This window comes from Mastomys coucha, unplaced genomic scaffold, assembly GCF_008632895.1.
Source record: "Mastomys coucha isolate ucsf_1 unplaced genomic scaffold, UCSF_Mcou_1 pScaffold5, whole genome shotgun sequence".
In the NCBI taxonomy this organism is placed as follows: Eukaryota; Metazoa; Chordata; class Mammalia; order Rodentia; family Muridae; genus Mastomys; species Mastomys coucha.
This window is the reverse complement of record NW_022196911.1, coordinates 114,169,474-114,192,722: the sequence shown is the minus strand read 5'-3', so window position 1 is coordinate 114,192,722 and position 23,249 is coordinate 114,169,474. Positions and strand designations below refer to the sequence as shown.

General features: G+C 47.0%; 1 protein-coding gene across 5 annotated transcripts in view; it reads right to left on the bottom strand.

Moving 5' to 3' along the window:
- Positions 1-23,249, bottom strand: part of Tnrc6c (trinucleotide repeat containing adaptor 6C) — a 112,534-nt gene that overhangs the window by 38,635 nt on the left and 50,650 nt on the right. For 4 of the 5 annotated variants that reach the window (XM_031352978.1, XM_031352977.1, XM_031352976.1 and 1 more), the window contains 2 exons: positions 12,192-12,518; positions 3,703-6,300 (listed from right to left, as the gene is read on the bottom strand). In XM_031352978.1, the coding sequence (XP_031208838.1) occupies positions 3,703-6,300; positions 12,192-12,518 (2,925 nt within the window). The remainder of the gene's footprint in view (positions 1-3,702; positions 6,301-12,191; positions 12,519-23,249) is intronic. The other variant, XM_031352980.1, reaches the window with a different exon arrangement.

Below are 23,249 nucleotides of genomic sequence, written 5' to 3'. Positions count from 1 at the left end.
AAAAAAAAAAAAAAAAATATGTACCAACTGGGAGCATCTGTGGGTCTGGGTACAATCTGTAACTTAGAACTTTTATCCAGGACAAAGAGGCGCAGACAGATCCATCCAGAATTCCTATGTGGCAAGTGATACTAGAGGGTGCAGTGAGACACCAGGGGAGCACGGGTGGGATAGTGACACACAAATGCACACACAAGGGACACTCCTCCCACCCCGCTGCTGAATCTTACAATCGGAGCCCAAGCTTGACCCTTAACCCTGGGCTCTTGACAGCCTTCCTCCCTGGCCTGTAGGCCCCACATAAGCTAAATGACGACCATTTTACTCATTATCAGGTATGTCATTGCAGGGCAGCCCTCTGGACAGTCAGACATCACATCTATGCTCTCACACCTTCTCTCTCCTCATGGTGCCCTCAAGCCCTCAGCTACTAAGATGGCCTGGATGGGTGCTTATCTTTTCCCTCATCTGCAGGTTGGGCTGTGGGTCACTGTCTTGATAAACAGAGAGACCTTTCCATTGGATTCGCACTCTCCACATGCCCCTTTCTATTAGCTTTTAAATGTGTCCAGTACTGCTAATTGAAGCATTCTCTTTATGGGGTTGGGAATTGAGAATCCAAGGGCCTTCGGCATGTGTTGTTCACTTCGGAAAGTGCTTGTTCACTGAGGTGTAGCCCCTCTGTAGCCTCGAAGTAATTTTTTGTTGACTCTAATTACTTATTCAGTTACTTTCCCACAGCAGTCTCTTCAGCGAACTCTATGCTGAGATCTCAACTTTGGTGTCATCCCCACCCACCAGAGTCCAGTGCCCCAACTCTTAGCCACTTGTTTGCTTTCCCAGGCACTGCTCCTTTTAAGTGGCTCCCTTCACCCTGTGGCTACCCCCCACCCCCCAAGACTGCTACCACAGGCTTCCCTGTGCACGTTTTGTGAGTCAGAACGACTAGTTTAAAGCCTAACCCTTCGAGCTCTGCTCAGAAGTCTCTCATGGCTCGTGGGGCCTCTAGACATTGTCCACATGCCTACAAAGGTCTCGTTTGCCCTTGGGCCTCTTCAAGTGGCTATAAGACCTTCTTCATGATGTCCAACTACTCATGAATTCCTACCTGTTCTTCCTATTTGTCCTCTGCATACATCATGGAATGGGAGCAGAGGATACCAAGAGCTTGCAACTGCTCCTGGTAATGGTATGGAGCAAGGCTGCTACTCTGTTCAGAAGTCTGACTGGCCACAACACTGTTTTAAGCCAACATCTTTACATTTGTTTAAAAAAAAATTACAGGGCTGGTGAGATGGCTCAGCGGGTAAGAGCACCAGCTGCTCTTCCAAAGGTCGTGAGTTCAAATCCCAGCAACCACATGGTGGCTCACAACCACCTGTAATGAGATCTGACTCCCTCTTCTGGCGAGTCTGAAGACAGCTACAGTGTACTTACATATAATAAATAAATCTTTAAAAAAAAAAATTACAATTCCTTATTTTTGAGGAGATAGGACTAGTGCAAGTCAGATCAGAGGACAACTTGTAGGCAATGGTTCGCCCCTTCCACTACGAAGGTCCCAGGAACCAAATGCATACCTTTACCTCTTGAGCCACCACAAGGCCACAGAGGCCTGTTTACATGTGGCAGTCAACCAGCACTCAACACCTACTCTAACGGCCTCTCTGAGCCTCCACCAAGGCAGTAGCTAGTAACTAGTGGAAGTGACACTCTCTTGCACACTGGCCTCAGGATGACTATGAAGTAACCTTAAGATTTGTAGATGGGAAGATTCCTCCTCTTGTCTTTTAAACTCAGGGGAATCTTGGAGAGATGAGTCAGTAAGTAAAATGGCTGACAGACAGACACACACACACACACACACACACACACACACACACACACACGAGGACTATACTTTAGGGCTTCCTGCAATCCCAGGGCTCAGGAGCTAAACGGATCCATGGAGCAAGCTATCTAGGTGGACTACTTGAGTCTTAGTATACAAGGTGGAATGTGACTAAAGACGCCTGTTATTAACTTCTGACCTCTACAAGTAATAATATACACGTACGCCTGCTCACTCTCATGTCCACATAAATGTGAACATGCATATACACACCACACATACACCCCTCCCCCAAAACTCTTAAAAAGAACTACCCCCACAAGCCCTCAAAAATACAAAACAGGAAGGAAAAGCCAAAAGCACGAGCAGGGATCCACCTCTGGGACCCCGTGACACACGTGGAGGATCCGTGACACACGTGGAGGAGCAGTCTTCGGGACAGAGTAGCTTTACCTGACTTTAAGCCTGATTCTAGAGGCACATGTGACAGGGCTCAGAGGGCTGCAGTCTCTGCTCAAGGCACAGCACGGCCACCAGCCCTGGCACAGCATTGGTACCCAGCAGAAAGTGTAGCTGAAGGAAACTGCTGCCACATGAGGAGAGCTCCTGCAAATGGACACACAGTGACCTCAGTCAAAGCTCACTTTCTGCAATACGGCCTCAAGGACAGAGTTCTAAGTGCTACCACACAGATGAGCCTGGCTTGGAGCCTGACTGTCTGAGGAAGAGCAGGAGGCCAGGAAGTCAGTGTGTGGGGCGAGGTCTCCCGTGTATCTGATTTCAGCACACAGCTATGCTGTGAACTGGACAGTATTCCCTGAGCACACTGCTGCCGTTTGGTGAGTACGGTTCTCAAGAGTCAGGCTGACTCTGTGCTTGGAGCACAGCACTTTGTACCTGCATTCCACCTGTGTCACCTGTGTTCTCTCACTGTACTTAAGCGTCCCGTGGCTCCAAGTGGATCATCCAGCCATCTTCTTTTCTACTTGTACAGAGCACAAACTCTAAACATAAGTCAGTCTGATTCTGCACTGGACTTGCAGCTGATATACAAATACGACTTGCATAACGACTCTCATGTTTTACAGACACTGTTTCATTTTCAGGATGGAACTTTAAAATTACCAGTGAACAGCTTTGCAGCAGATTCACCAGACTCTCTGGGACCGATAGCCTATCTTCAAGTGCCAAGGCAATTTAAGAAAAGCCAGGGCTGAGAACCACTTGTTTTATCTAGCAATGAAGACATCTTGCAAAAGAACACACAATAACAAGAGGGGTCCCCGGCTTCCCTGAAGAGAGATACGCTTCTTTCCTCATCTGTGCTGGGCACCATGCAAAGTTGGGATGGATTATGGTATGCACAGCACAGGGCAGAAAAATGAGCTCGCTTGCACTTGACTGGGTGGTGACTACAATCAAGTAACGCTTCATCCGACTGGGCAAAGGCCAAGGAGATGCACAGAACCACCAACAAGAGATTGAAGCAGACAAGAAAGACTATAGCCATGTGGCAGAAAGGCTTCAGAGCTGTTCCTATAAAAGAATGTCAATCGCCCAAAGGTTCCATAACCGACAAGGAACCCAGACAAGCAGAGAACAACACAGTAAAACTTAAGTTCAAAACAAAATTAAAATTAACCTGTTGTTGTTGGAAGCATGATGAAAAGGAACACAAGGCCAGAGCCCTGGCAGTACGGAGCACACCCACCCAGCAACTTCTTTTCCCTGGAAAACTACTAGAATTTGTTTGTTTCTTCCCTTGGAAACCAGCTACACTATTTAGTCATTTGCTATTGAGAATTTCAGTCCAAGAATTCACACAGGCATGGAGCACACACCAATGGTAAGACCAGAGGCCCCCAGCATACCTGGCCCGAGCAGTGGTGACCGATTCAGCTGAGTGCCAGCCTGGTGTGAAGGCGGCGTCTCGGCCCGGTGTGTGGTGCTGCTCGAGGTGGGGGTCGTGGGGGTGGCAGGGGCTGTGGTACTGCTCTGGATGACTGGATTGTTTCTGTCCCACATGTTTACAGTTTTATTGTTGTAGGTGCTTGGGTCCCCCCAAGCTGAGGTACCATCATCAATTTCCATTTTGCGTCGGATGGAGGGTGGGGAAGGCTCCTCCCAGCCAGTCGCCTCACTGCTGTCCTTCTGCTTGACTGGCAGTGGCCCCCCAATCCACCCTGTCCCTGTCTGCTTAACAGAAGCAGCTCCTCCCCAGTTACTCACATTGTTGTCTTGGGGCTTGTGAGCCCAGCTCTGCTGGGGACCAGGCTTGAGAGACTCCCCCCAGTTTGTACCTGGATTCACCTTAGCATTTGTGCCACTGCCCCAGCCACTGGTCCCACATCTCGTGGCATCATTCCAACCAGACCCTGACCTATTGCCATCAGCATCCCATCCAGATCCATTTTTCTTTCCATCCCCTAGATGTCCAAGGACAGATGATGAATCTGCCCAGTCTCCTGCTCCTGCGCTCCAGGCTGGGTTTGCTCTTTGTCCATCTCCCCAGTTTTGGGATTTGGGTTTCTGGGGCTCACCCCAGGTGGGTGATTTGTCCTCTTGGTTTACAGTCCCACTCCAAGCATGGCCACTCTTGGTGGCAGCAGCATTGTTAACAACAGTAGAGCTTATTGAGTCCCCCCAAACTCCTGGGCCACTTGGCGCTTTGTTGTTGCTGTCTCCCCAGCTTGTGTTTGCTGGCACGGCGGTGGGTGGTGAGCTGACCCACCCCGATACTGAAGAGGTATTTGTACTGTTCATGATGGACCCATCAGGCTTCCCCCCTGAGTTTGAAGGCTGAGTAGTTACACTACCCCAGGCCTCTGTCCCATTGTCATTTTTCCTTTCAGACCTAGGGGACTCTTCAAATTCCCAGGCAGTGTTTTGCTTTACCGGAGTCTGTCCCCAACCACTATTAGACAGAACTCTTGGGTCAAGATCGTTCCTTGGCAACTGGATGTGCCCTTGGTCTAGAACCCCTTTGTCTCGCCTCCGGCCCTCTCCTGTTCCTTCCCTCCCAGCGTTTCCTTCATTGTGATTGCCGGACCCATCACTGCTTCCTTCACTTGCTGTAGTTCCAGAAGATGTGGCTTTGGCCCACGAGTTCATGTGTTCACTGCCAGGCTGCAGGGCAGGGGTCTGGCTGGCAGCACTGGCACTGTCCCACCCTGTTGATCCTTTCCCACTGATGTCATTACTGGAATGCTGATTTGGGGGCTTCCCCCACTCCCCATTCACACCATTAGAAGAACTTCGACTGGGGTGGCCCCAAGCTCCTGAATGGATATTACCAATGCCATTGTTGCCACTGCCCCTACCCCAGGCAAGGATGCCAGGTCCTGCAGGAGGCCCCGAGTCCCAGGCGTTCCCTCCATTCCCTTCCTTCTGCACAGCACTGCTGGATCCATTCTGCTTAGCACTTAATGCTGAGTTCACAGTGTCTCCATTCCCCTGACTGAACCCACAACTGGCATTTCCTGTGGCAGGGTTACCAGGGGACAGTCCCCACACAGAACTGCCCATTCCTTCCCCACCACTCCCACTGCCTTGAGAGACTGATGATCCGTTAGCACCAGGAAGGCCTTGCAGGTGGGGTGGGATGATGGCCCCCATGCCAACAGCCATGCCCCAGTTTGGCAGTCCGTTTGTCTGCATTGCACTGACAGGGTTTGGTGAAGAGTTCATGGGGTTAGTGTTATTTGGTCCATCAGTGTTAAGGTTCTGAGGTTGTACGCTGAAAGACACATTCTGAGAAGTGGATGTCTGTGGTTCTGTGCTCTCTTGGGGCAGCAAGTTTCCCCAGGCACCTAGGGTGCCCACTGGGTTCCCATTCTGGCTGCCCATATTCTGACCTATGGCACTGACTGGACTGCAAATACTGGAAGGGTTGCCTGTTGCCACAGTTCCTTCATGCCCAAGTACAGGCCAGGCAGCTGGGTTGGCATTAGGATTAAGGTTGAGATTAATGCCCGCATTGGAGTTGGAAGCACCCCAACAATTCTGACTTCTCCCATCTCCAATCATGTTGTCCATTTTCCCATCTCCACCACCAACAGAGCAGTGAGCTAGGCCAGAGCTGGAGCCTGTGGCTACACCCCACACTCTGGCCACACCCCCGTTCCCATTGGTTCCTCCTGCCCCAAGGGCACTCTGGTTAGAAGAGCTTTGGACGAGTGCGCCATTGGTGCCGTGACTGGCGTTCTTCTTCGGGTGGCCAGGGAAGCTGCTCTGGGCACTCCCTGTAGCCATGCTACTGTTCTCTGAGCCACAGTTGGAGGCAGAGTCAGTGTCGGTAGGACATTCTGAGGCAGATTCCGTCTCGGTTACTGGGATGGACGGCCACACCTCCTGGTCAGTCCTGTCTATGATCACTTTATCCCAGCTGCAGTTGGCTTCACTTCTGTAAGAGGGATGCTGTCCCCAGTGGGAATTTTCATAATGATCTACCAATCCACTGTTACCAAGATCTGGAAAAAGATGAAACAAAACTCAAAATTAGATTCCCATTTGCCAATGAATCAACTAAGAACTACTTTGGGGGAGGAAAACTAGCTTTCTATCTCAAGTTCTCAATTCTAAACGGAAAAATGCATTAAAAGCCTTAAGGGCTGTGGGTGTGGCTCAGTGGTAGAGCCCTTGCCTAGCACATCTAAGGCCCTGGGTTCCATCCCAGGACTACAAAACAAACAAACAAACAAACAAACAAAAAACCCCAACCACCAACCAACCAACCAAGCCCTAAAACCCTGCATGTTCCCTTGATGTTATCATAGTGACTGGACTAAGTGTGCAGGAGACAGCAACCAACATTCAAAAACCTACCTTGGTGAAAGTCTTAGGAACCTAACGGTGTGGGGCATGCATACCATTTCTTCTAAAGTGAATGATGAGTTACTGCGCTTAGCCCCTCCCACCACCGAGAAAGCAGCGCAATGTTTAGTGGGCTTGTTTGGATTCTGGAGACAGCACATTTACTCACTTGGGTGTTACTCAGGTCCATAGAGCCAGTGACTTAGAAAGCTGTTAGCTTTGTGTGGGGCCTGGAACCAGAGAAGACTGTTCAACAGGTCCAGGCTGCTGTGCAGGCTGCTCTACCACTTGGACCACATGATCCTGCAGTCCCGATGGTACCTGAGGTCTCGGGGTAGACAGGGATATTGTGTGGGCCTTTAGCAGGCCTATAGTTGACTCACAGAAGAGACCTTTGGGACTTTGGAGCAAGGATCAACCCTTAGCTGCAGACAACTATTCTCCCTTTGAAAGACAGCTCTTGACTGGCTAGTGGCAACTGATCATTTGACAAGGGATTTTTTTTCTGAATTAAATCATGTGAAATGGGAAGACACACTTTTAACCTGGATTGTTTGAGATGGGAGCATCCGTCTTTGGTTTGGGCTACACTCTGGCAGGCAGCTTCTATAAGGACAGAGAAGAAGCAAGCTTGCTCTCAGCCCCCTCATTCTGGAAAGTCCGCGCCTTCCCCAGCAGCGCAGCCTACACGTTTTTGGAATTCTAGTGTATACTGAAGGCCAGCTGAGACATCCAGCCTCACGGACTGAACAACTACTGGAATCTCATGCCTTCCATTGGTAGACAGCCACTGCTGGAATAGCTTCTAACAAATCCCACATAATTTTCACTCTGTAAGTTCTATTCCTCTGGAGAACCCTGACTGATATACTCTAATTTTTAAATTTTTATATCTACATTCGGTATTAGGCCTACATATATGCCTGTGTGAGAGTGTCAGATCCTCTGGAACTGGAGTTACAGACAGTGGTGAGCTCCCATGTGGGTGCTAGGAACCAAAACACATGCTTCAAAATAAGCCTCTCCTGCTAGTCAGCACACATCAATGCAACTCCCCTAAAAAAGGAAAGATGAACAGAGTGTAATGGTAAATAAATTCTCTTTCTCCTGTTTAAACGGCTTAACATGTTCTATAAATAGGAGTCTCCATAAAAATCTAAGCAACATAACTGTCTTAAGTGATTAAATCACAATGGGAAGGGAAAAAGCTTTCCTCTTGATGTTTAAATACCCACATGTTACACTATGAGGATAAAATTTTCTTTTTTTTTTAAAAAAATATTATTTATTTATTATTATTTATACGAGTACACTGTAGCTGTCTTCAGACGCACACCAGAAGAGGGCATCAGATCCCATTACAGATGGCTGTGAGGCACCATGTGGTTGCTGGGAACTGAACTCAGGACCTCTGGCAGAGCAGTCAGTGCTCTTTACCGCTGAGCCATCTCTCTAGCCCATGGATAACACAGACCTCCCAAAAGCTATAGGAAGGCGGGTCTGTCCTAGTCAGGCTCTGACTTGGGCAGACAGGAGTGGTGGGAGTACGTGTAGACTGCTTTTATTGTCACTCACACAAACAGCAAGGACTTTGCTCTTTATCACCACAGGTCTTTTAACTGAATGACGAAGTAGCAAAGCACACCTTGGAGCAAGCAGGCCCTGGCGGTTCAACAGTTGGCCATGTGTGTTCCTTAATATTTACTGAGAGGACAGATTCCTTGTCCCTGGATTTTGGGGACAAGGTAAATAGGATAGTTGTCTTTAGCTCTTGAGACCCCCTCTCTACCACATGTAGAACTGACTTCACATAAAAATCGAAGGGAGAAAGTATTTTGTGTTCTAAATTCCAACGACGGAGGGGTAGAATCTCTCCCATCTCACATGTCAGCTGCTACAAGCCCAGGCAACCAGCAATGTGGAACACAGAAAAATTTGCTGTAAATAATAATGTCTCTAAAAAAAAAAAATCTGTCATTGTGTTTCTGTACAAGAGACAACATCTCAAGATTGAGAGTATGAAGAGACAATGAAGAAATGATGTAGGGAGGGAGTGCCTGCCTGGAGCGTCTGGAGGCAGGGTAGGCAGTACCATGGTCATGACTTTGCTTAGTGCAGTACTGCAGCCAAGAGCTGCCACTCTGGCTGGGGAAGCAGCTCAGCTCCTCCAGGCTCGGGGTCTGTTCTCTCCTTCCTTAGGGTTGAGGAAATAGCTGCAAATGATCTAGTCCACCTCCCAAGGAGCTGCAGCCATGTGGAGAGGGTGGCCTTTGGCAACCAGGGTCTGACTGTAACGTGTGCAGCTGCCAGCTTACTCCCACCCAGCCTGGGGTAGACCTGGACAGAGTTCTGCCACCTCGGGCAGTGGCCACCTATCCATCCCAGCAGGAGTAGAAGCATCCATGGGCAGGTCCTTTAAGCTTTGATGATCTAACCATAGCTGACAGTAAATTCTCTTACTTCAGGGCCCAGTGAAAATTCCTACTAGAGCCACCTTTCCCCCACTCCTTTCTATTTTTTGAAAGCTGGCCAAAATAATAATGGCATGTTGCCTATTGGCTGAATGCAAAAAACTGGTATTTCCCCTGTTTTACACCCCTCCTTGCCTTCCTCTATACAACCCCTCAACACCTGCAGACCAGCAATGCAATATTCTATGTAAGGTCCATATGTAAACTGGCATAAATCCAACTTCTTAATTATTTTTCTGCCTCAATCCAAAAAGGGTATAAGAAGCACATACTAGTCAGAGCTTCTGTTTATAATTGTACAAAGTAGACATGAATATAATACATTTAGCCAGAAGAAAAAAAAATGATTAAAAAAATTTTTTTAAAGAAAAAAAATTCTAGTTGGGCAGTGCTAGTGCACTCCTTTAATCCCAGCAGTTGGGAGGCAGAGGCAGGTGGGATATCTTGAGATTGAGTTTAACCTGGTCTGTAGAGTGAGTTCCAGGACAGCCAGGGCTACACAGAGAAACCCTGTTAGAAAGAAAGGAAGGAGAGAAGAGAAAAAAAAGAAGAGAAGTCAAGAGCTTCAAGCTTGAGTTTCCCTGAACCCCTGCAAAGCCAGGGTCCATAGAGAAGACAACATGACAGAGAATGCTTCTTCAAAAATGAATACTGTGTGAGCTCCTCTGCGTACGAACAGATCCATCCATGTGATCAGGGCAGGGTGGGTAGGTTTCCCTCCAGCTGGTTAAACAAACTCTTCTTCCAATCAACTTCCCATCGGGCTCTTCTGTGATAAAACCAAGCTCTCCCTCACCAGCAGTAGCCTGTACAATGAGCATCTGGACTGGGCTGGGAAGACTGGTCCACCTCTGACCACACCTCAGAGAGCCTACCCTGTCCAGGTAAGGGCTTGTGACCCATGTCTTCCGTTTAGTAAGCCTACCTTTTCTATACCCTTGGCTCTGGCTTAGACTGCCAGGAGGTCTCCCCTCAGTTGCTTCCTGGGCATTTCTAGGCTTCTGTCACTTGTCATTGGGCACACTTATTTGAGAGCCCAGTTTCCATGAGGTAAGTTACCCACAAAGTTATATGTAAACTGCAGACACAGAATTAACTAGTATAAGCTTGATGCTTGAAAACAGAACTTTGAATTGGTAGATCTTTATAGAAGTCTGTTTCTGCTTTAAACTGACTACGTTTCACTGCCACCTCATGTTATTGAACATTACAAATATCCAGGGATGATAATAATAATTATTATGACTTTTGAGACTGGGTTCTACTACTAATCCCTGACTGGAACTTGTTATATAGGAGCAGGCTGGTCTTGAACTCACAGAGATCCACCTGTCTCTAACTCTAACACAATGCTGGGATTAAAAGCATGCACTGCCATTCCTGGCAAGAACTTATTTTTGCACACAAGTATCAGGTCATCCTACAACATGGGCTATGTTGACATCAGTAAGTTTCCTGTGACAACTATCATCTATACTGAGTCAACACAGAGCGGGAGGACAGACCTGGGGTCTGTGCTCCAGAGACCCATGGCCTAGCAGGCCTAACGAATTCTCAGCCATGGGCTTCCCTGGCCTGGGCATGTGGTCAATGAAAGAGTGTTCCCTTAGTACACACAAGGTTGGGGGTTCCATTCCCAACACTGAAAGTAAATTAGCAAAGCAAACAAATACAAACAACAGAGATGCACAGCCAGGCTGTTCTGACTATCATAAAACACGTGACAGAGACCATGACCAAGTCCCTTTGTCTCTGACATACATCTGCTTGCCTGTCAGTTCTAGTGCTATGGAAAAGAGGCCATCCACTAGCAAGAGCCTGCAGGAAGCAGACATTTCCACATGTGTCGCAGCTAGCTTCAGGTATTTACTGACAGTCTGCATCTATTCACACACTCTGCTTCACTCCACAGGCTCACCAGTTGCCTGTGGTGGTTTCTGAGTCTGGCGAGGACTGAAGAATTAGTACTTAGCATTTAGATCAAATGGTTAAAAAAAAAAAAAAAAAACAAACATTTAAAGCAAGTGGTTAAAAAAAAAAGCACCCCATAAATCCTATGACTATTGTTGGCCTAACAGGGAACAAGATGTTAGAGCTTTGATAAGAAGTGGGGCAGCAGAAGGTTCGGTTCAAGCAGAAAATGTATGAGCCCTGCCTGTGGAATACACTGAAGTGCACTAACAGAATCGGACCTAGGTTTGGTTTTAGTAAAGCATTTGAAACTCTCCTTTCAGGTGAGGATGCAGGGCAGAGGGGGCAGAATCAGTAGAGACTTCCACCCCACCAAGTCAGTCACACACTACGAGCTCTGACACTCCCCAGGCTCTCAACTCAGCTGAGAGGTCAGACTCTAATAAACTCAGCAGACAGACAAGTTATAGATCCAAAAGGAGTGAAGGAGGACAGGCACAGGAATCTCCGAACAGAGGCAGTGGAGGGGCAGCCCTGCACACGGACCTCTACGGAAAACTAATCGCTGTCACTGCTGAGGCCACACAGACGACATGTGTTGACCAGACACAGCTGTGGTGGCAAGAAAACTGAGTTTGCACATTAGAAATATGGCAGGTGTCTGGTGGGGGGCCTACTGGGTCAGTGAGGTGATAGGAACATCCAGGGGCAGCACTTGCCAGACACTGGCGGGAGAAGAGAGTGTGAAATGAAGCTGTGTGGGGTTGAGAGCCAATCTCTCATTTATACTCATTATATAGACTGATTTAATTGTCACACTTTTTTTAATCCATAGAGTTATTATATTCTACACAATGTGTGTGTGTTCGTGTTCTATAGTGATCATACAAATATCTAGATATGCTTCCTGTCCAATCAGTGTGTATGTGTGAACTTATATATCTATATATTTTTCAAGTCCCACTATGGTGCACAGGCTAGCCTCAAACTCTAGGTAGGACACAAAAGATCCTGTCATCTCAGTATGAGTAGTGGATACCATAGGCACATGGAATGAAAGCCTCGGGACTGAAGGAGCAGCGTAATAGCCAAGCACCTGCCTAGCAACTACAAGGTCCTGGTCCTAGCCCGAACACCAAACAAGTTCCAATCATCACGGTTCTTACCTTGCTGGAGTTTGCTGGGATGTTGCTGGGCCCCAGCTCCAGGGAGGGGAGGAGGGCTGGTGCCTGCAGGTCCAGCAGCCTGTGCTGGGCTCACACTGGTCAGACTCCCTGTGGGCAATGGCTGGCCTCTCTTTAACAGCTGCTTCTGTTCTTGCTGGCGAAAGCGTGGAGGCACCTCCCGAGGCAGGTAACGGGATGCAGCAGGCTGCTGGCCACAGGCAGATGCACGTTTGCCATTGCTGCCGCTAGAAATAGTGCTGGTGGAAGTACTGGAACTGGTACCGGCAGGTTGGGGCTGGCTTGAACAGGTCTTAGTAAGTTCTGGCACTGAAAAGATCCAAAAGGAAAAATGACCCAAGCTCCAGTAATACCTTAAAATTCAAATAAAATTAAAATTAACACAGCACCTGAGGAGGCACTGCTTGGAGGAGGCACTGCTTGTTTAGTTCATACGTACACTGACTGCCTAAGTGAGTGTAGGCGTGACCGTCTATGTGACTTCTACAGAAACAGTAGTCCTCTGTTGTCCACTGGACAACGACAGAGTGAGCATTTACAGAGACCTTACCTGCAACACTGCTGTGCCGTCCCAGATGTATGCTTGACAAACACTAACAAGTGTGTCAGTGCACACGTCTCTTGATCTGACCCTTAATGCTCAGGCCTACCTTCATCCTGAGTGGGAGCCATTGTCCAAAACGGAGACGGAAAGTTTCTACCTAGTTAATTTGTAAATGTCTTTCCTTTTATGGCTGAATTAAAGCTTTGTACAAATGAGTTAAGAAACAATTCCAGGTATTTTATTTCCATGCTGGAGTGTTTTGCCTGCATGTGCATGTCTGGTACCCATGAAGACCAGAAGAGGATCAGATAGATCCCCTAGAACTAGAGTTACAGATGACTGTATGCTGCTATGTGGGTGTTGAAAATGAAACCTGGGTCCTTTGGAAGAACAGCCAGTGTGCTTGACTGTTGAGACGCCTCTCCAGCCATGTCAGGTATCTCTCTCAGGTACAAGCAAGCCCTTCTGAGTTACAGCTATTGTAAAACACACTAGGGTCTATAAGCTTTCTCCTTTCCTTTATCAGCCCAGTCTCGGTCTCCAGCATAGGCTCTACTGTGTAGTCAGGTGACCACTACGTTGCCAGTACCCTCAGGGTCTTTCTGTCTTTCTATCACTGGCATCTATCAAGAAAGCCACTGAATCATCTCTGTACAAGACTCTCAGGGTGTGCTTTCTAGAGCAAGGTCCTATAACCCTATGTGTTCCTGCGCCAACAACCCATCCAAACACCTTTCACTCCCAAGCCTCTACTGCGTTAACACCCAACCTTAGCCTCTCAATCCCAGAAGGTAAATTTGACTTTACTCTGTAGAAAAAATAAAAGCAATTAGGCAAAACCTTCCGAAGTTTCTGCCACTACAGAAATGCAGGCACACTGTTCTTTGTGCTACACATCTGTTAATGCTCATCTAAGAACAAGGCTGTAGTCGCTCATAGTGTGACACAGTTCCCAAACACCAACATCACACAGAGGCACTGTTTTTGTTTGTGTGTTTTGCTTTCATCTTTCCTAGCATCACACGTCTACCTGGCAGGTCTCAGGGAGAGACAACGAATGGATGATGTCTCCATGAGCCATGATTCCCTACCGTGGCTCTCCAGAGCAGAAACGAAGACTTAACCATTAAGTTCTAGATTAACTTGTTTACAGATGTTTACATCTTTCCTAGCTTCAATACGGCAGATGCCATTCTTTCAAGAGAAAAGAATGTAATAGTCACTCACGCTGCCATGGAGGGCGGAGAAAAACACCCTTCTTCGACAGCCCTGCATACCTACCAGCCCCTGTTCTCCCAGCCTTCTTCTAAGTCCCCTCCTCTGTGAAAGCCAGATGTCTGAGACTGTAAGCTGCCCCTTCCTGCTCATTTCCCATCCCTCCCTGTCCTCCTCTTCTGTTTGTCGTGTTTTTGTTTGCCCATAAAGGCACACTGTGCAAGCTGATAATGACTTCCTGGTGCTTAAATCCAATGCCACAGTCTGACCCTATGTTCTTCTAGTCTTCAGGCCCAAAGACCTCTCTCCTGTGGTTACCAGTGAGGGTCACTCTCGCCTTCTTACTGCCCAAGCCACAAAGAAGACTAAGCCAGTGACAACACAGTCACAGGTCAGCACCAAAAGCCAGTCCAGGTCTCTTCTACTATATACAACTAGTATTTTTACAAAAGATTGAAAGAGACAGGAAGACAGCTCATCACATAAAGGTACTTGCCACATAAACCTGGAGACCTGAATTCAATTCCTGGAGCCTAATGGAAAGGTGGAAGGAGAGAATTGATCTCACATTGTTCTCTGACCTCTACATGTGGCTGTGGAATGTAGAACCTCCTGTCCTATGCACCATCACCTAACTAACTAACTAACTAGACAGAAGGACAAATTCAGGGCTACTTTTTATTGTTGTTGCTAAACCCATTACAGAAAAAGAAATTCACATTAAGGAAGCAGATGCTGTAAGTCAGTTACCTTATTTTCCATCTAAGCCACCAAAGTCTAAGACAGATGAACATAGAATATTCAGTTCCTCGCCCTAGGTTGCTTGTCTGCCATATTAAGCATGTATGAGATCCATAAAATCTCTTTTCCCGATAACTGCTATCAGGAGAGAATAAAGATTGGCAGAAACTCAGAAGAATGCTTCTCACAATTTTAAAGGACGGGAGGAGAAAGCAAAGCATGCGGCAGAGAGCAGTTACGGGCTCCTAATTCTACCACAGCTACCATCCAGCCCTCTACAGGAGAAGTTGGCTGTTTGCAAGGACAGAAACTACTTCTGTTATTAGACGACTGGATACACAAGTCCCCTAGGAAAAGATTGTAGCCATGGATCCTCACATCCCCTGCACATACTACCTCAAAGCATGCAGATGATTTGAACAAATATTAATGCCACCCCCACCATGTTCTTTGCTGTGAAGATCTTGTTCATCATCACAGAATGAAAAGGGGAGGTGCCATTTTTAACAGAGGAAGGCACAGGAAACACCATGCTCAGAGGCATCAGTCCCCCCTCTCCATCCTAGCAGTGGGCTCCAGTACAAGAGCCACCTCAGCAGGCTGGGCAGGAGCATATCTCTTTGGGTTCTTCACACCAACGGACTCCAACCTTTTGTTGTCAGCCATGCTCTGGGCACATTCAAAGTCTTCTCTTTGAAGCCAACCCCAGGCTGTATCTTCAGCTGTCAGCTGGTTAGAACCGCTTGGAAGTCATTTCCCTTCCAAATGAAGATATCTAACAGTGGAGCAACAGTCCCTGGGGATGAGCTAAGTGTCTCTTTCTGTACAACAGCAATGAAGCACAACCCATGATTTCTTACCCAAATGAATCAACAACTGGGAAAATAAAAATTGTAACCACGTGACGCTAGAGATGTGTTATGGGTGTAAGACAGAGACAGTCATGGTGGCACAAGCCTGTCCTCTCAGCACCTGGACAGTATAGGCAGAATGATAAGGAGTTCAAAGTAATCTCAGCTACACAGCAAGTTTAAAGCTAGGCCAAACTACACGAGACCATGTCTCACACAAAACAAAACATGAAGCCCAGGCTGGCTCCACACACCTGGGCTCAGGTGATCCTCTTCTTCAACCACCTGTACAGCTATAGGCATATGTCACCATTGTGAGCTAAATGGAACTACTGCTTCGCTCTCTCCTTCCCTCCTCCTCCTGCCTTGTCTTCTCTCTCCTCTTATTCTCTCCTTCCTGAGGATCACATCAAGGGCCTCACACATACTAGACATAGACTTCTATCACTGAGGCACACACTTAGCCCTTTCTTTGCATTATATTTCTACTTCTTTTTTTTTTTTAAGACTTATTATTATACATAAGTATACTATAGCTGTCTTCAGACACACCAGAAGAGAGTGTCAGGTCTCATTAAAGGTGGTTGTGAGCCACCATGTGGTTGCTGAGATTTGAATTCAGGACCTTTGGAAGAGTAGTCAGTGCTCTTACCCGTTGAGTCATCCTGTCAGCCTTGCATTATGTTTCTGTTAGACAGTACTTTTCCAGAAAATGGCAGTGTGCACTCATTAAGAAGAAAAGTCTAGGTGGCGCACGTCTTTAATCCCAGCACTTGGGAGGCAGAGGCAGGCAGATTTCTGAGTTTGAGGCCAGCCTGGTCTACAGTGTGAGTTCCAGGATAGCCAGGGCTACACAGAGAAACCCTGTCTCGAAAAACAAAACAAAACAACAAAAAAAAAGGAATTTATTTTCTTAGGGCTGGAGAGATGGCTCAGCAGTTGAGAGCACTGGGTATTCTCTTCCAGAGGACTGGAGTTCAATTCCCAGCTACCCAAATGGAGAAACATAATTTACTTTTTTTTCACAGTAACAAAGAGCCTGGGAGTCCTGGACAGCAATATGAGCATGCTCAGTTTTTGATCTACATGTTTCTTTTCACAGACTGTTTCCAGCTGCCAGAAGGGCTAACACCTTTGGTTGGTCTTTTGGGACTCAAAAGAAGGACATGGCTGGACGAGCAAGCAGCAAGGCAGCCAGCCAACAATCCTGAGCAGGGGAGCTGCTCTGCTGGACCTCTGGACTTATGTGCTGAGAGAGCTTCTGATTAAGCCACAAATATTTGGCTTTCTGTTTTTTTCAGATCTAAATTTTTGATTCTATTCCTGTTCTAAGACATAAGATATCAAGACCACTCTGCCACCCTCTTCTTCAGACAAATCCATCTAGGGTCATTTCAAAAGAACAGTTAGCTTTTAAAAAGTTCTCAGAAAGCTAAAAATTCTTAGTTTCACCACCTAATAGGCATTTCATGGTTTTCTTAAGTGAGGGTAACACCTGCTAGCAAATGATACATTATTTAAGAAAGAGACAATCTCTGACAACTCTATTCTAAGAAGCCATTTTTTGTTCTCTGTTGAGGGCTTCAGCAGCATGGTCCCCTGGCCCAGCAGTGCCAAGTCCTCCACAGACCAGGCTCCAGAAGATCAGACGTCAGTTGGGAAAGCTTTTTGACACTTCTGTCTCAGCATCTCTAAAGAGACACCCAACAAGGACTGTGCCTCAGTTCCCCTGCAGGGCCGAGCCTCTTCCAGCCAGCCACTGCTGGGGCCTCAGTTCCCTTGCAGGGCCGAGCCTCTTCCAGCCAGCCACTGCTGGGGCCTCAGTTCCTCTGCAGGGCCGAGCCTCTTCCAGCCAGCCACTGCTGGGGCCTCAGTTCCCCTGCAGGGCCGAGCCTCTTCCAGCCAGCCACTGCTGGGGCCTCAGTTCCCCTGCAGGCCGAGCCTCCTCCAGCCACTGCTGGGGCCTCAGTTCCCCTGCAGGGCCGAGCCTCCTCCAGCCATTGCTGAGTCCTACGCTCCAGCCTTCTCTGTGCCGTGCTGCTGGACCTCTGTGTTTTAGGTCTCATTTTCAGCCTTGCTTCCAGTTTCCTGGCACTGCTCTGGCCCCAGAGGCAGGATGACACTGGCCGCCTGCTGCTTGAGCTCCTTTGGCCTCAGAGGCAGGATGACACCGACTGCCTGCACTCCTTCCTATGCTCTGCTGTCACAGACTTCTCTATGCAGTGCGCAGAGTCAGTCTGCTGTCACCTCTTAAGACACAGGTCCTAGTCACACATCCCCTCTCCAGTGCCTTCCTTTGCCTTATGGTCTTCTTAGGAAGAAGGCACCCTTTGTTCAAGAGCTGTACAACTTAATTATCCAGCTGTTGGCCTAGGGCTGTATGGAGGATGGCAGCGAGGGGCCATCTATGTGATCTAGTGGGCCTGATGTTTGCAGGTATGTTTTATACCAAATGCATTGCGCCACTTACTCTGAAAGGCATTAAAATTAAATCAAGTGCTACCTTCAATGTAGTGCCCTAGATAACATTAATGTTAAATGTAAAGTTATTTTAATAGTGACTACTAACAATAAGAATAACTTCATTCAAAAGAAAAGGTTGAAAGCTGTGTTATATTAAGCTGGGTGAGCAACACAGCAGTGATGCCCACTGGCCTTTTTGAACCCATCCATGTCAATTTCCACCACAGCTTCACACTGGGCAGATGACCAAGGATGCACAAAGCTCACCAGTGCTCTCCTAATCTCCTTTTCACAGTCTGTCACCCTCAAGTGCTTACGTTCTGGGACAAACAGGGCTTCCTCCATCTCAGAAAGAGGCTTGAGTAGACTTGGGTCTCAGGTGTTCTAGGACACAAATTAACTGAATACAACTTCCACAGGGCTGCACGCATTATCTTTAATAAACTAGTAAGTTGTGAAAAGAGCTAAAATCTTGGTCTACTTCCCAGCAAATGTAGAATGTGCAAACTGCCAGAAGAGGGAGCCCATGTCAAATCACTGAACCAGAGAAAAGCTGGTGAGAGAAGGGACCACTGCTTACAAAGTTCACCTCTTGCAGGCTAGCATCCTGGAGACTTGACCACACTCTCTTCTGCCAGCTCCTCAGGAGCTATACCAATCTTCTGTTTTGTTCTGGAAAATGTCCTACCACACAACCCTAAGCCCAGTGAAGCTTAGGGTTGTCCCTCTGTGGGGTCTAACTTCTCTCCTGTCTCTCATCCAGGTTTATGAAATTCTGGTCTCCTTTTAGATCCCAGCCCAGCACTACCCACAGATTCCTTCCGTAACTCCTTGCTTACTTCAGTTTCCCCTGCCCTCTGTCCTCATCCAACCAAGTCACTGTGCAGTGCTCAATAGCCACTGCTGCTACTAAAAGACACATGGAGTGGATGGTTGTGATCTATACCCATCTTCCATGAGACAAAGACAAAGTGTTTTTCTGAGACTGGGTTTCTCTATGTAGTTTTGGCTGACCTAAAACTCATTATGTGAACCAGGCTCGGCCCTAACTACAGAGATATCTACCTGCCTCTACCTCCCAAGCTAGGATTAAATGTGTGTGCCCCACACACCATGCCCCACTCTCACTTATTTTTAAAAGCAAATGATCTTCCAGTCCTTAAAAGGACAGAAATAGTTAATGAAAAGATAAGTAACTGAATCTTTTCAGGTAGAAAGTGTGATGTAAATAAACCACAACATCAGACATTTTATTGCACTCACTTGCTTATGTATCCAACTCTCTCCTACAGTATTTGTGGAACAAGAACTCACCAGAGCATCCAGTAGGTCTCTAGTAACCTGTTATGGTACCGAATGAGCTGACTAGTAAATTCCAGTAGCAGAGTTTGAGTGATGCAGGCTTGTACTATGCAGGAATGTCATCATCTTTCAAGGTTATCAAGTCACACGTGTTAACAGAGGACAGTGACAGACGTCGGGCTAACAGGACAGAGTGCTAAGCCTTTCTGTGCAGCTCGAGAGGACAGCTGAGAATCACAAGTAAGTGGTGTGAAGACGGGCAGCTGGTGGGAACGGACACGCCTCAAACAAGATACACAGTTGGGCAAATAAGGACATGAAAATAATGTTCGACACTGTGCTGGACAGTTTGTCAACTTGATACAGGACAAAGTCATCTGAGAGAAGGGAGTCTCAATAAAGAACATGCCCTCATAAGATCAGGCTGTACTTAAGACGGCAGAGTTGCTCTTAATTAGTGACTGACAGGGAGGGCTCAGGCTGTTGTGGGTAGTGATTCTTTCTGGGCTGGTGATTCAGGGTTCTTTTGGTTTTCTTGTTTTTGTTTTTTGTTTGTTTGTTTGTTTTTGTTTTTTGAGACAGGGTTTCTCTGTGTAGCCCTGGCTGTCTTGGAACTCACTCTGTAGACCAGGCTGGCCTCAAACTCAGAAATCCACCTGCCTCTGCCTCCCAAGTGCTGGGATTAAAGGCGTGCGCCATCACCGCCCGGCCGATTCAGGGTTCTCTAAGAAAGCAGTCTCAGCAAGTCACGGGGAACAAGCCGGGAAGCAACACCCTTCCATAGCCTCTGAATCAGTTCCTGTGTCCAGGTTCCTGCCCTGTTTAAGTTCCTGTCCTGACTTAATTCAATGATGAACAATGACATGAACGTGTAAGCTGATTAACCTTTCCTCGCCGTCTTACTTTTTGGTCATGGTGTTTCATCAAGGCAAATGGAACCCTTACAAACACAAACACCATAACATATTAGGAATCACAACAAGGCCCAAAACACATGCTGGTGGAAGGAGCTGTAAGATAGTACAGTTTGGAAACTAGTTTGCAGCCTCTTGAGAAAATTATTATAGCTATTCTCTTCCATGTATTTATTCAACAAAATTGAGGCTCACAAAGTTCACAGATAGAACTATTATTACTATTCATACCCAAAATTAAGGGCAAGGCCCTAAATGAAGCCAATGCTATTTGGGCAGCAGTTACTGAACAAGGCAGCGGTAACATGCAAGGTAGCACATTTCACAGCAGGAAGCTATCTACCCACCCATTACTCCTGCCAGGAGACACGAGGGTTTCACTGGGGCAGGAAGCTTGGGTGTTCAGCTGCCCTTCTTTAGTAACTAATGCAAAGATAATGTGCAGGAGAATGTGCCAGGGAGGTTTTGTCTATGAACAGGCTGGCAGGAAGGCTTTTAAACGGCTTAGTGCTGAGGTCTGAGGGGAGTATAAGCTGTGGAAAGCAGTGGATGATGTATACTGACATTAATATATAATGAGATATACAGGATGGCTAATAAACAGTAACTGGGAAATAAGACATTTCTCTTAGAATTGTGTGTGTGTTAACTCATGCCCCTTCTTCAGTTTTTGTCTCCCAAACATTTTCAACAAAATGTTTTGTTTTGTTTTGTTTTGCTTTTGTAACAGGAAGGCATTAATGTAGAGTTTCCTCTAACAACAGAGATAGTGAAGGCCCAGAGGGAGAGAAATTCTGGTAACAGACAAGAGTGGACCCACCACTTGCCAACAGCTCCAGAGAGGAGCAACAGTGTATCTCCTGTCTACAAAGAAAACAAGGCTCCTGGTGATACAACCTAAGGGCAGGGTGCTACAAAAAGGATGTTCCACAACCTATCTACTTGGCCTGATCTTTAAAACAAGAATGAGACTTCCACAAAGCAATCACAGGCCAGGACTTTAAAAAATAGGTGCTAGAAAGCTGGTTTGGTGGTTAAAGAGCACTGGCTGTTTTAACAGAGGCCCAGGGTTTGATTCCTGGCACCCACATGGCAGCTCACAACTGCTTACAATTCTTGTCCCAGGGGGCTGGACATCCTTTTTTCCAGCCTCTGTATATATACATACAGGCACAATGCCCAAAAGCATAAAATAAAAATAAATATTTTTTAAAGATTTATTTGTTTTGTATAAACAAATACATTGTCATTGTCTTCACACACACTAGAAGAGGACATTGGATCCCATTACAGACGGTTGTGAGCCACTGTGTGATTGCTGGGAATTGATGCTCCTAATCCCTGAGCCATCTCTCTAGCCCCCGCTGCACCCCGCCCCTGCAAAATGATTTTTTTATTAAAAAAGAAAAGATAGCCAGAGACATTCTCAATTTTAATTATGATTTTGAAAGGTAGAATTTTTTTTTCCTTTTTTTCTTTTTTCTTTTTGGTTTTTCAAGACAGGATTTCTGTGTGTAGCCCTGCCTGTCCTGGAACTCTGTAGACCAGGCTGGCCTCAAACTCAGAAATCTGCCTGCCTCTGCCTCCCAAATGCTGGGATTAAAGGTGTGCGCCACCACCACCTGGCTGAAAGGCAGAATTTCTTTTAAAAAACAAACAAACAAACAAACAAACAAAACCAACCCACTTTCAAATTTATAAGGGAGAGAGAAGTGTGTTCTCTACTAGACTGGCAGATGGGGAGGGACTGCCAAGACCCCCTGCCGGGAATGGTGCTGTCCTCAGAGGCATCCTGACACCAATGCTCTGAAGCCCACTGGCTGCCGACACGAGAAGGGGGACCGGGGTCTACTGTATGATGTCCCACAAATTCTTCACGCTTGGTAGTGAACTCTGTAGCTTTAGATTCCTTCCTGTCCCTGGTGATTACAGCAGCAACAAGGGGACTCATTAGCGCTAGGGTCTAAACCAAGCCTAGAGGCAGGAGCTGAGTGAGGGCTCTGGGAACAGGTAGGGGCAGCCCCTGCACTATGCATTGCCAGGCCATGACTGAAGCAAAGAGAACAGGGAGGGGCAGGTTACAAAGGCAAGCCTGTCTTCTCCTGCTGTGTAACATCTCATCACCACATCAGTGTCCTGTCTAACACCAGGCATGAGGGCCACCTCACAGCAGCTGATTCTGGTGGGACTGAGCAATGACAGGATCTGAAAAAAAGTCAAAACCTGACAGACACTGCTAAAGTTCCTCAGGAAACAAACCAGGCTGGAGAGAGTAGGGTTGGTGGTTAAGAGCACTTGCTGCTCTTTCAGAGGACCTGGCTCAGTTCCCAGAACTCCCATGTCAGCTCAAAACCCCTCTCCAATTCCAACAGATTCAGTACCCAATGAATGCCAGGCACACATGTGTTGCACATAAAAACATGCTGGCAACATACTCATACATATAAAACAGAAATAATTAACTAAAAAAGAAAATTATGTAAAGACTTTAGATCCTTTTTAATTCTAGAAGTATACAAATGACTGTGTTTAGGTCAAATCCAAAAGCCAACTACAGTTACCAACAAACTGTTCCCAAAACTCAGCAACTCAGAGGAGCTACAAGAAGCCAGCAGTGAGTCATGCACAGTGCAAGCATCGTCAGCAGTGACAGAAAGCAGTAATTCCACAAGAAAGGGCAGGGCAGTGCACTTCAGTCACCACACAGCTGTGAGCAGTCACAGCCTGAGAGGTAAAGACTCACAAATGACAATGAGACAGATTATGAAAGTGGGACACACAGAGAGGAGGAGGGGACAGAGGTGGAAGGAGTGTGGGTGACTGCATAGAAACATTGTAGGAGGAGTTCTGTATTTGTAAATGACAGTAAAAGCCACTGTTCTATTTGAAATCATAAATTCAAATACAGCCATGGCCAGTCCTCTTGTACCCCTTCGCAGAGGTTCTAACAGAGCAGAGGAGAGGGATGGCCTTGCACCCTTCGCAGAGATTCTAACAGAGCAGAGGAGAG